At 41.8% G+C, this 13,338-nt stretch overlaps 1 protein-coding gene across 1 annotated transcript in view; it reads right to left on the bottom strand.

Moving 5' to 3' along the window:
• The window catches only part of POLA1 (DNA polymerase alpha 1, catalytic subunit), a 191,022-nt gene that overhangs the window by 170,070 nt on the left and 7,614 nt on the right, over window positions 1–13,338 (bottom strand). The window contains exons 4-12 of the mRNA XM_035116609.2: window positions 11,695–11,775; window positions 9,414–9,529; window positions 9,138–9,200; window positions 7,868–7,966; window positions 7,065–7,254; window positions 6,657–6,819; window positions 6,206–6,387; window positions 3,163–3,275; window positions 2,033–2,152 (exon numbers count right to left, since the gene is read on the bottom strand). Of these exons, the coding sequence (XP_034972500.2) occupies window positions 2,033–2,152; window positions 3,163–3,275; window positions 6,206–6,387; window positions 6,657–6,819; window positions 7,065–7,254; window positions 7,868–7,966; window positions 9,138–9,200; window positions 9,414–9,529; window positions 11,695–11,775 (1,127 nt within the window). The remainder of the gene's footprint in view (window positions 1–2,032; window positions 2,153–3,162; window positions 3,276–6,205; window positions 6,388–6,656; window positions 6,820–7,064; window positions 7,255–7,867; window positions 7,967–9,137; window positions 9,201–9,413; window positions 9,530–11,694; window positions 11,776–13,338) is intronic.

Genomic DNA, 13,338 nt, shown 5'->3' with positions numbered 1-13,338 from the left:
AAAACAAACCCATTTCAAACAACTGGTTAAGAAGTTGTCTTGTTTAATGCAAGCTTAGTTTGTTTTAATCCAGAATTCCTGGCTCGTAATCAGTAAGCTAAGATACTTTGAAATGAAAGTAACCTTGGCTTCCTCCCGGTTGTGTGGGAAGAGAAAGAATTGCAGAGGAACTCGGTTCCGCTTCCGCCTGCAGGAATGGCTGACCCTTGTTCCATCTCTCCGACCTTCATGAGGAATTCGGCGGTTGCCAGGGGAGTTAAAGGCAACCCCCCTACCTCTCCGGGGGTTACGGAGAGGGCCCGCGGGCCCGCGATGCCCCCAAACCCACTCCGACTGTTTAAGGAGTGGGGGGGGCCTGGGCTGAGAGCACTCATGAAATGTCGGCACTCCCGGACGCTAACCTGCAGGGCGGGATCTCCATGATTAAAGAAGATAATTAGGCGTATTCATGGACATGCTTCGGAAGGAGGGGAAGAAGCTCTGTTTACTGCCAAGGAATTTGTGCTGCTGAGGGTGAGAAGTCAAAGCTGTATTTTATCTGGAAGAAAGATTGATGGGGACGTAACGAGAAGGGAAGCGAACTTTTTTTATTTTTTTTCATATACTCTACGAGTTACTCCATACCTTCCCGGACGGGACGTCCTTGTTTGTTTGGAACAAATGAGAGATAAAGAATACCTGAGTGAGTAATGAACTTTATAAACTATTTTATTGAGCATATCCTTTGAAGTTGGAAAACTACTGAAGAGAGAAGCCCCCCTTTAACTGGATGGTCGGAGTCTCTGGAATGCGCTTGGTGGATTTATGGTTGTGACGCACTTTGAATTTGAACAGCGATCTGAAGCTAAGTTCAGCTACAGGGCAAGGAGAGCTACAAACTTATCAAGAGTCTATGCATAAAGTGACTGCTGTTTCTTTGCCTGGAAAAGCTGTAAATCTTACAAAGATCGGTGGTTTAAAAAATAAAAAGCTTAAGAAAACGAAAGTGATCTAAGCTTTTTAAGATGGCGCTGCTCCGTGTTGAAAGGCTGACGTAACAGGACATTCCAGATAGAAGATATATGGGGGGGGGGGCAAGGACGATTAAAACTCACACAGGAGAAAGAATATATGTGAACTCTCGTTTGATACTTATTTCAGCAGCTGTGGAAAAATCGGATGAAAGAAGAAAATATTTTAGTGACTGGTGGGGAATGATCGGGCTTATTTTGGATTTTGAGAGAAGATTTGGACTTTAGAAAAAGACGGCAGTAGACGGGTGCGAGGAATCCCCAAATTTTTGAAGCATGGGAACTCCAGAAAATATTATATGATTTGGCATAATATTCGGTTTAATTGATATGTATTTGTATAATTCGAAATAATGAATGTGATATAATCGTGTTTTAATTGGAAAAATAATAAAAATAGATTATTAAAAAAAAAAAAGAATTGCAGAGGAAGCCCAACAATTTGTTCAGGCTCAAAAAACTCATCTGTGTAGGGCTAAAAGCCACAGGTGGGGAACCTGTGGCTCTCCGGATGCTGTGGGACTCCAACTCCATCAGTCAGCAGGGCTGGGAATTGTAGTCCAGAAACATCTGGAGGGATGTAGGTTCCCTAGTCCTGTGTTAAAACCATGAGTTTAGTGTTGTGTTAACCAACCCATTAACCTCAGCCCCTGAAAGTATAATGGCTTCATTTTAAAAACAACTTATTAAAGCAGATAATTTGTAAATTTGTAAGTAGGTGGTTGCTTCTAAAGAAAGGAACATGGTTTAAATATGAAACAGTATCATCTGCAACAGCAGGGATCCTCAATCTGATGTTAAATGTTTAGGTAAGATACACTACCAGTTTAATTAGTGCTATTTTTCTGGAAAAAGAGGTGCTGGAATGCACCATGAATGCCTCCCTTGTTCTCTTAGAATGGCAATGGCACCCACCTGAGAGATGCCAGAACTGAGTTCCCTGTTACTTCTCTCCTGCCTGAAAAATGAGCACCCTTCACATTTAGAAAAATGAAACATGAAGGAGAAAAAGTTAGACTAACCTTGGACTTGAACTTCATGATCTTGTGTTTTTCTGCAATCCTGTCATTAAATTCTTGATAAACATCCATCATAGTCACAGGATTCTCTGTCTCTTCACCAGAAGATAAATTAATTCGCTTCTGTAAAGATTAAAAAATGGTATTTGCTACGTGTTGTGGTTAATATTTATACAGCCATTACAGGCTAAGCCAAAGATAGTACCTATCCTAAGAAATGGAGGTAAAGGAAGGAGAGAGGGGTAACAAGGGATAAATGCGAGCAAAACAGTTTCACACACGTTGGCTTCATTTTAGTTGGGGTTACAGAGTAAGGGATTAAAGCTAAACCAATGGCTTCACAGCAGAGATGGATTTTGAAGTCAACCAGGTGGCACAACTTAGGTTTTCTAGAAACTTATAGATTGTAAAGATTGGGCACCAAAGCATGTAATCAGAGTGATAAAACCAGCAACTTGGGACATAAATCTCTTTACTACCAACCCCCTTCCCATTTAATATTATTAGTTTCATTGGTTTGTTATATAATAATGCCTGAAGTCATTTAATAAATACTATCTTCCTTATCTCTGATTACAACCCATGTTACACAAAGGTATTCATCCTTTATACTCTATACTGTATTTCAGAAAATGATTTCTCCATTTGTTCGTCCTCTATGCATTCGGACACATCTTGGGATATTGTTGCCACACTCAGCACAAGGCTTTCCGAAATGGGGGCGGGGTGGTTTATGTTGGTGTTGGGCCACTGACCACCATTTTGAATCAAGAGGGTGAACCAATATGTCACTTTGGCATGACTTCTCCCTTTTCAGGGCACAGGAGCTCAAGAGATCATCAACAAACTTGTCTTGAGAGCTCCAAAGGTGATGCAGTGGTATTTGTTGATGTTTGGGGTGCCCTTTTGATTCAAGATGGTAGACCAAAACACGACTTTGGCATGACGTAACCGTAACCCATCACACTATCCATTTAAAAAATCACAGTATTTGTTGGTTTCTAAAAATTCCAAGGCAGCACCAGGCACCTGCCACTAGTATTCCATAAATTTGTAACAATGCATTTTGCCTGAATAACTTTCCATAAACAGACAGTTTATGACAGAGAAGTCTCCAGCATAAAGGGACGTACCGACTCACGTGGGAGTAGGTAAATAGTTCTCTCAATATTTTTTACTGTCACACAACAGCTCACATAGGACTGTGCCGATTCAATCCATACTTTACCAAAGAGAAATACCACTCCTAAAATGAAAAGGTAAAAGACAGACAATGCACGTTAATCAAAACAGCTTAGCACAGCTGCTAATGGAAAAGCTGCAATACTAAGAATTACTGAATAAACACACTAATTCACCCATGGGAGCAGAATGATTTCCAATTTGTAGTCCCTAATTGACAGCTCCATCTGCTGAAAGTCAGTACTCCACAGTCAAGTGATTGCTTTAAGAGTCTTGTAGTATGCAGGCACACATCACGATGGAATGCAAGGTATTAAATGCCACCTTGTTTCAAAAAGAGACTTGAAACTACGCCACCCCATACCTTCTGTTACTTACCCCTCCTTACTTCCTAGTACTTGTTTTTAATGCTGGTTTTAGTGCTTGGATATTATATCTTTATTTCGTTTCATTATTGTATTTTGCTTATTTTATTTTGCAAGCTATTTCTATTATTTCTGCTGGGGGGGGGGAAGCAGCAGGTTATACATTTTCCTAGATTGTACATGACTATGCCATATGCAGAGCAGACCCACTGAAATCAGCGAACTTAAATTTGTCACTATAAAACACTTCAATATACAGGCAAAGGAGATATAGGTACTGAAGGTGTCTGTCATTAAATGTCTGGGATAATTTGGTATCTTAATATTGTGAGTACATTCACATCACATGTCATTTTACATGAAATCAACATGGATCCTGTTCTCCCCGTTTCTATCTCCATTCAACCGCAAGTCAGTACAGGTGCAGCAAACTACCCAAAATGTTTGAAAATCCATTCTGAGGATGGCTATCACATTCAAAAGACTAGGGTCATGTGAATTATTATCATAGGATGATTGAAAGAAGCAAGCTTTTGATGGCAAAAATGATTGGGCCGATACATTCAAAGACTAATGGTCCAAAGCAGGCATCCCCAAACTTCGGCCCTCCAGATGTTTTGGACTACAATTCCCATCTTCCCCGACCACTGGTCCTGTTAGCTAGGGATCATGGGAGTTGTAGACCAAAACATCTGGAGGGCCGCAGTTTGGGGATGCCTGGTCCAAAGTGTCTCAACAGCTATTATACATAAAAACAAACATTCACAACTTGCAGCTACAAATACTGAAATGAATTATCCTCTTGGACAGTTAAGTAGAGTTTCTGCTGCATCATCCCATAGAATACTAAATAATCATACCACACAACGAGTAAAGGCAAGGGCAGTCACAAAAACTAGATCTCCACTAGCTGATGTTAATGTGATTTATATCAGATATATGAAATCAAGAAATTAAGCCATTTGCAGTCTTACCCTCTAACTATTATGGGGTGGGTGTGCAGGGACTGTGTGAAATTCTTATTCGTCCTGGTATAATATGAATCCTTCACATAATACAGTTAATACCTCATTTGCTATAATGATTATGATTCTTTTAAACAAAAAGTAATGCCAAAATTTATTTTCCTCCACGTTACTAATTGAAACCAGGTGCAGTCTTTATTATTCATCCTTGAAAAGTTATGACGACAGGATCTCTTTTCATAATCAAGGAACAAGTCTTTTCATAATTATACACCATTCAGAAGCCACCGTGCAGAATCCAAGATAAAAGTAAAAACATTAAACAAGAGTTTTTAGGGATAGGATTGCCCCCTCCCCATTAGTCCCCGGTTTCACCCAAACTTCAGTGATCATTTGCTACTTTCACAAAAATATTGGGTATATTCAGCACTTAATCCCCTGCCCAAGATCTAAATGAATGTTCATCTGGGAGGGGGAGCTGAACAAGCTGTAGCCATTAACCTTCATTTTACTCCTTCCTGAATCTGATGTGCATACAAATTAAGGTACATTATGGTAAAGTCCTAGAAATTAAGGGGGGGGGGAAATACTTCTGATAAAAGGGAGCCTTTACCAGAGACTTCTGTGTGTGTCTGGAGCAGGGGAAGGAGCCGCTTGACGGCGGTGGTGGAACCACTTGGCAGTGGGATCACTGCTGTTTACTGGAATGAGCAAAGTGGTGGCAAACCAGCATCACCCATGTGGCCGCACAGTCCCAATCCCTCCACCGTCTCACCCCTTCCAGTAAACTGCAGTGACTCTGCTGCCATGAGGCTATTGCTGCAGCTCTACCCCACTGGGCAACCTGCTTTTGGGCTACACTTATTATTGGGCTCTATCCAGATTATCAGTGGGTAAAATTCCACCCAGGGCACTGTCCCCCTGGCAATTTTCACCAATTCCCCCTTCACCCCACAGTCTGTTGTGCCATTCCCTGCCACCCCTTCCCTCCAGCAGGAGCTTCCCCTGGATATAGAGCCCTTCGGAGAATGGAAGGAAAAGTATTGATCCAGCCCATTAAAAACAAGTACAGTAATGGCATTTAGGTTTTATGCCCTTCGGAAGATAGTCATAACCAAAGTTGCACGGGGAAAATGGCTGAAGGTTTAAAGCACCTCCCCTCCACTGCAATTCACCGTCTTCCAATGCACTGCAGCACTTAAGCCTCAGCCAGCCTTTTGGAACCTGAAGATACTAATATATAGTTCTAAGTTCATGCCTAGTCAATATCAAAGCAGGTTTTTCTTGACGGTCAGGCATAAAAAGACATTCAGCTTCAAGGAAACTAGTGGACAGTAGGCCCCTTTTGAAAAATGGTCCTTTATAACTTTGGTCAAAAGAAGGCAGGGAGAGTAAAGAGGAATTTTCTTATGTACAGTGATATCTCGGTTTTAGAACTTAATCCGTTCCAGAAGTCCGTTCTTAAACCAAAGCTGTTCTTAAACCAAGGCGCGCTGTCCCTAATGAGGCCTCCCACCACTGGTGCCCTTCCACCGTTCAGTTTCCATTCGTAGACTGAGATAAAGTTCGCTAACCGGAACACTACTTCCGGTTTTGTGGAGTTTGTATACCAAATAGTTCGTAAACATGGCTGTTCTTAAACCGAGGTACCACTGTATACATACCTGGTTGATTATACTGATCTTCATAAGCATCTAGCCAATAGAACCTGAAGATTTGTTCCCCATCTTCCCCATTTATCAAAGGCAACTGACTGGAATCCACTTGAATTTCGGAAGCTAGATGCCCTTCTTCTTCATCATCATCAATTCTGTCCCAACAAGAAACATCAGGGATGGGAGAGTTTCTGAAATACAATACATGAGGAAGAAAAAAAAAAGGCATAGCTTTACATGTGAAATGAGTATTTTAAAGGGTCATCTTTTCTTCAGAAGAACACTGAAGAAAAGTTTTTGATCGTCCTAAGTTCATTACTCCAAGTCAACTAACATCTTCTGAGAACATTTCTCCATCTCCATGAAGCCTTGAGACGCTTTCCATACTGTTAGTGAACTTAGTAGAAAGTTAAAAGTGGAAACCAGAACAAAAAGTCCCTAAGGATTTTTAAGTGCTTACAAGAAATATGAGCCTGTTTTCACAGAGTCCACTTGCTGTATTTGTCTATCTTCTGTTTTCACCTCTTCCTTCAGGATTGTGACCGATTCTTCTACAACTGCACCTTCCTCCATAGATTCATCAAAGTCCCCGTCATCAAAATCCATTATAGCCTGTTCATCTTCTGTAAGCATTATGCAGAGACTTTAAGACTCAATGTACTATATTTCAATGATTTTATTTATTTAAATTATTTAGGCAGTTATTTTTCTCGCACAGCGATTTCAATAAGGTTTCTATAAGAACATTAATACATACAAATGCAATATAAAACAAAGTCAAACATCATCAAATAAACTATCAATCACAGAGGTGAATGTCATTGAAAATACAAGGCGATGAGCACTATTACCAAAATATAACAAATACCTATAGTAGCTTCCTCTTGTTTAGCTTTTTCCCGTTCTCCATTTTCAACCATTTGCATTCCATTTTCAGGTTCAGTTCTCTCTTCTTTGACTACATCTGATCTAGCTGTGTAGACTGAATTCTTAGAATGAGATGAATTTGGTGAAGAAACTTCTTTTTTGACAGGTTTTCTCACCTCAGAAGACGTTCTCTATAAGCACAAGTTATTTTAATTAAAAACCAGATTAGGGTGGCAAACCCCTGGCCCCCATGGGGACTTCAGCTGGACTAGCAAGCCTTCAAGAGTAGCCTGCCAGCCGCTCAGCGCAATTTCCCTCCAGTGGCAGCACCACCATGGAAGAAAAAAATATCCTCCTTGCCCCGCTCATCAGATGATCAGGAGTACTGGGCTGGGTGAAAAGGGAAGTCCTTCTCCAAGACATCCCAGAGGAGGAAGGGAAGCATAAGTTTCATTCCATCCTATGCACTTCACAGCATCTGTATTCCAAAGAGGAACCCCCACACCTTTCAAACCCTGTGATCTACTACTATATCCTCTCCAAAGAATGCAAGTTGAAACATTAAGCTCATTTAAGTAGATTTGGAGTAAAAAGCCACCATACAACTGATAGCCAGATGCTTTTTTTCCATTCTAGCTGATATTAACTATACTGATTTTGCTAGCTTTGATTTTATGTTCGCTCGCACAGCAACAAATCAAATTAAGTTTTTAAAATAGCAAGAAGCATATGGAAGTTCTAAAGCAACAGACACATAAACTACTCAGAAATCTTAAGATTAACATTTCCATTTTGGAATATTACCTTGGACACTTGAGACTGCACAGAAAAGGGATTCAATGGTGTTCCAAAAAGCCTCTTTTTTTTTAGAACTACAACCGGTGGTGGTGCTAAAGGAACTGTCTACAAAGAAGAAAAACATTAGGCATCAGTCACTGCTGTAGCAGAACTTTCAAAAGAAAGATAGAGTTTGCTATGTTCCACATAAAAATGCATACACCCTTTATATCCCTTCCCCACACTGAACAGTCACCAGTTCCTTGAAGAAAGGGCAACCCTGGTACAGGATTTTGTTTAATTATTACTGTATTTTTCCGTGTATAAGACGATGCTTTTTGCTTTAAAAATAGGCAAAAAATGGGTGTTGTCTTATACATGGATAGCGATTGCAGAGGGGGGACGTGTGATCAATGGCAGCAGCAAGCAGGAGATTGGCAGCGGCAACTGAGCGGGTGATTGGTGGTTGAGACAAGGCCTGCTGGTGATTGGCTGTGGCTGCTGCAATTGAGCAGGCGATTGGCATCTGTGGTCAGGTAGGCGGGCAATCAGTGGCTGCGGCAAGTGGGCTGTTGGTGGTGGCAAGTGGTGAGTGATTGGCGGAAGTGACCTCCCCCACCCCCAAAAAGCAAAAAAAAATTCTTAATTTTGGGTTAAAAAAACAGGGGTCGTCTTATACATGGGGGTGTTTTATACATGGAAAAATACGGTACAATTGTATCCTTGCCCTACCATCCTCTCACAGTTTGCAACAGGCAACCCCATTTCACGGGGCTCTTTCTAACTTTGGATCAAATACGTCTTGCTTTCAGGTACTCAAGTATTATCAGGTTGCCTATCCAGAGCAAAACAACATCAGCAGTGAGAAGACAGAATCTGGCACAGGAACCACCAAATCCAAAGCTATGTAAGCCTCACATTGGCCAGGGGAAGGGGGAAGCGGCTGCAGGGAATCAGGCATGCCAGGGCTGGTGTCTGTTATCTTACTTGACACATGGGTGGGGAAACAGGTTCCAAAGCCACTCTCCCTATCCCTGGAGCATCAGCAGTGAAGGAGGGACAAATGTGGAGCTTCTTGTGGTGGCAACAAACGCCCCCAGTACCAGATCTCATTTTCTGTCTGCGAAGAGAGAAGTCCCCAATATCCTTTGGCCCCTAGTATGCCTTTACATGGACTATAGGATTGCCGTCCCTAATCCAGTTTATATTTCATTCTCTTCCAAGCATTTCAAGAACATGAACTCTACACCTTGCTCCTCTACCACCCCCACCCCGCAGAACACACTTAAATTCCTACCTCAGCATTTAGATCTTGCAAAATGTCTCCTAGCAAATCATCCTTAGACAGGTCAACAGCTTTCTGTGAAAGGAGATGCATGTGCTAAGTAAACTTTTGAAAAAAGCTCATTGGAAAAAACAGGATCATCATTTACAATGAAAACTAAGCAATCATGCAATGCCCTTCTACGGCAGTTTTTTTCAAAACCATAAACTGAGCAACAGATCTGAGGGCATATATATCTTTATCTGTCTAAATTTAGCAGACATATTTTTTGCTTAAAATATAACTTACGTCGGCACTTTTCTTCCCAGTGCTGGCCATAAACATAGATTTTATAGTGTTTGGTTTCGATACCAAAGGCTTCTTCACATTTTTCTTGTCATTTGCAGAAGTTGTGTCTCTTCTTCCTAACAGAATAATACAGCACCTTTAATTATCACAAGCCTATTGATAGGTCAAAATCTATTAGTAATGACAACTGCAGATCAATATTCAAGATTGAATCATCCATTATTAGAAATGAACCATAAGTGACCAAGCAGCTGCATGTAAGTCACTTGCAAGTTACATTGCAAGTTAGCTTGAAAACTGATGTACCGTGCAATCTTGTGCTTGTCTACTCAGAAACAAGACCAACAGAGTTCATGAGGGTTTACTCCAAGGTAAGTGGGCACAGAATTGCAGAACTATGTAAAGATCAGACCACCTGGAGATAGCTCTACATGGGCAGCAGTTTATATGCAGCTTTATATGTACCCTGTATGAAACCACCAGGCTTATAAGGAGGGATGTCTCGCAGTAGCACACTAAAGATTATGTTGTAAACTGTTACACAAACAATCCGTACATTGAGCAGACTTCACGTAGACTGGTTTTAAAACAGCTGCCATAGTTGCTTGTTGAATCAACTGCAAATACCTTACCACAGAATACCCAGTATACTTGCTCCCTTTCCAAATTTACAGGGCTATGCAATTGTTTGGGAAAACAAACAGCAGTAAATTAGCAAGTAAAAGGTAAACTGTTAGAGGTGTGTGGGGTTTTTTTAAAGAAAGATTCCCCACTCCAACCTGAAAACCTGTTGGGTTTTTTAATGCTGAAAATTTAGCTCCTTTTAATATTCAGCTCAGCCTAAGAAAAATAAAGAATGTGTCAAATTATTGAAATTATACAAAGGAAACCACCTGGCACATGTTGATAATAAAGTCATGATGAAATAGAATTATTCATCAGTTTACTTGAAACTTGATGAGGACAGAGTGAAACCACACTTCAGTTATTTAAATGGCTGTTAAACTGTCACAAAATCAGCCCAACTATTCTTTTGAAATTGATCTTACCTACACGTAAAGGGTGGGGGTGGGTGGGAATGCAGCACACATTAACTTCTGTTAGTAACTATACAGTGTAACTATTCTCATTTTAAAAAAATTCCTTCAGTAGCACCTTAAAGACCAACTAAGTTTATATTTTGGTATATTTTGCATGCACACGAAAGCTCATACCAAAATATAAACTTAGTTGGTCTTTAAGGTGCTACTGAAGGAATTTTTTTATTTTGCTTCGACTCAGACCAACACGGCTACCTACCTGTAACTATTCTCATTTTGTTATTTGTATTTTGGAAATGAAAATCACTATTTTAAAAAATGTTAACTTATAATAGCCTTACCTCACACGTGCATTTGACAACTTTGATGGGTATAAGTAGCCCTACTCCAGGTGCCACATAACACCCATTCCACATTTGCAAGAACCTGGTCATTTAATGAGGCGGCGCCTGCACTTTAGAACTCTCTGCCTATTGAGATCAAGCAGGGACCTACACTTTACTCTTTCCAGGGCCTGCTAAAAACATTCTTGTTTACGACAAGCCTACGCAGATGCTTAGAAAGTTGAGGTAATTTTAATCCATTTTTGCATTTTAACTACTGATTGTTGTAAAGCAGGGTCATAATATTTTCTTGATCTTCTTGTCTTACCTTTTTGTAAACCATTTTGGGGTTTGTTTGTTTGTTTACAATAAAGCAATGTATAATTTCTATGACATAAATACAAAAATAAAAGGTCTGCTAATGTTTCAGTTGCCACTTCACAGAGTATTTTTTTGAAATTACTTCCCCCCCCCCCTTTCAACTTAACTTTCTATTGCTACTCTAAAAACATGTACAGTACACTGATTAATTAATTGACTTATTTTTACAGCAACGCAATGGAAGTGCTTCCTGAAGCAGAAAAGGGACACAGTTACCTGAACTGGCATTTGACACATTCAAACACTAAAAGCAAAACACCAGTAAGTATTTATTACAGATAACAGCAATATAATGCATAACCTCTCTACTCTGTTCTTCTTGACATGGCCTCAAAGAGGCGATTCGAAGTGTCCACTACTGTTTTACAATAACATCAGTTTAAGGCATCATCCAAAGTCTGAACGCTCCTAGCAACGCCAGGGAAACTCCACTTTGTCCCTCAGCAATATAAAAATGTGTACCCTTTCAATGAGTTGCTATGTCTAATTTTAATTAACTCCCTTTCAGGAAAGCTGCTTAAAAAAATGTTCACTCACTTTTCTTGCTGGGATCAAGAGCATCATCTTCCAACTCTTCATCGAAAATCTCCCTGCCATCTTCTACGTAGCCAACACCATCTATGTAGGAAAAGTGCCATACTTTAACCATCGGGCAGCCATATATGGGCTTAGCAGACAAACCCAGACTCTATCTGGATGTGAAGATCAGCCCAGTTCCTCTTGCTTTTCCATCATTTTGTAACTTGTATTTAGAGTGTCCTCTTGCCAACAAAAATATTGCACCCGCTGCACCAAGGATTCCCTGCCCGAGCTGCTTCAGGTCGTGTCGGATGTGCTCCTGGAGACACCTAGCTTGGTTGTCTTAGGGGATTTTAACATCCATGCCGACACGACCTTACAAGGAGCCACTCGGGACTTCGTGGAAAGCATGGCCTCCATGGGGCTGTCCCTGAATAAGTCTGGCCCAACTCATAGCCGCGGACATGCCTTGGAACTGGTGTTTACCTCTATGGATGTTGGTGAACTGACACAAGTAAAAGTGAAACTAACGAAGTGCCATGGTCAGATCACTACCTGGTGCAACTGGACTTCTCCGCGACCCTTCCCCTCTGCAGGGAGGTGGGACCTATTCGGATGGTCCGCCCACACCACTTAATGGATCCAAATGGTTTCCAGAGAGTGGTAGGGGATGCTTTATCCCATGTTGATGGCCTTTCAGCCGATTCCCTGGTGGCCCGCTGGAATGTGGAGTTAACCAGGGCTATTGACTGTTTGGCTCCGAAGCGCCCTCTCCGATTGCATGGAGCCCAGACAGCCCTGTGGTTTTCCCCGGAGCTGAGGGCATTGAAACAGTCGTTGAGACGGCTAGAGCACCGGTGGCGGAAAACTCATTCTGAATCCGACCGAACACGGGCTAGAGCTCAACTTCGAGCCTACCAAGTGGCAATGGCAGCAGCGAAGAGGACCTTCTTCACCGTTTCTATCGCATCTGCAGAAAACAGCAGCAGGAGACTGTTCCAGGTGGTCCGCAATCTATCCGAACCACCTTCGTCATCGGGGCCTGGTAGGGACCCCACTATCTCCTGCAATGCTTTTGCAAAGTTTTTTGCAGATAAAGTCGCTCAGATTCGGAGGGAGGTAGACTCCACCGTGGGAGCAGGGCCGGGGCGGGAGAGTGCTGGAGCCCTGTCTAGTCACGTTTCATGGGATCAATTTCAATCTGTTACCTCCGAGGATGTGGACAGGCTGCTTGGACGAGTGAAACCAACCACCTGTCTCCTTGACCCTTGCCCATCCTGGCTAATAAAAGCGAACCGGGAAGGGCTGGGCGATGGGCTCCGCGGGGTGGTAAATGCTTCCCTCTATGAGGGAGTATTCCCAGACCCGCTGAAAGAGGCGGTCATTAAACCGCTTCTTAAAAAACCATCTTTAGATGCGGCTAATATGGCCAACTATCGCCCAGTCTCAAATCTTCCATTCTTGGGCAAGGTGATTGAGCGAGTGGTTGCTGAACAACTCCAGGCACGCCTGGAAGAAGCGGACCATTTGGATCCCTTCCAGTTGGGATTCAGGCCTCATCATGGGACTGAAACAGCCCTGGTTGCACTGGTTGATGATCTCCGGCGGGCTAGGGACAAAGGTGAGAGCTGTTTCCTAGTCCTGCTGGATCTCTCATCGGCT

This window comes from Zootoca vivipara, chromosome 4 (genome assembly GCF_963506605.1).
Source record: "Zootoca vivipara chromosome 4, rZooViv1.1, whole genome shotgun sequence".
NCBI lineage: Eukaryota > Metazoa > Chordata > Lepidosauria > Squamata > Lacertidae > Zootoca > Zootoca vivipara.
The sequence above is the reverse complement of the archived record's forward strand: the minus strand, read 5'-3'. Positions and strand labels throughout refer to the sequence as shown.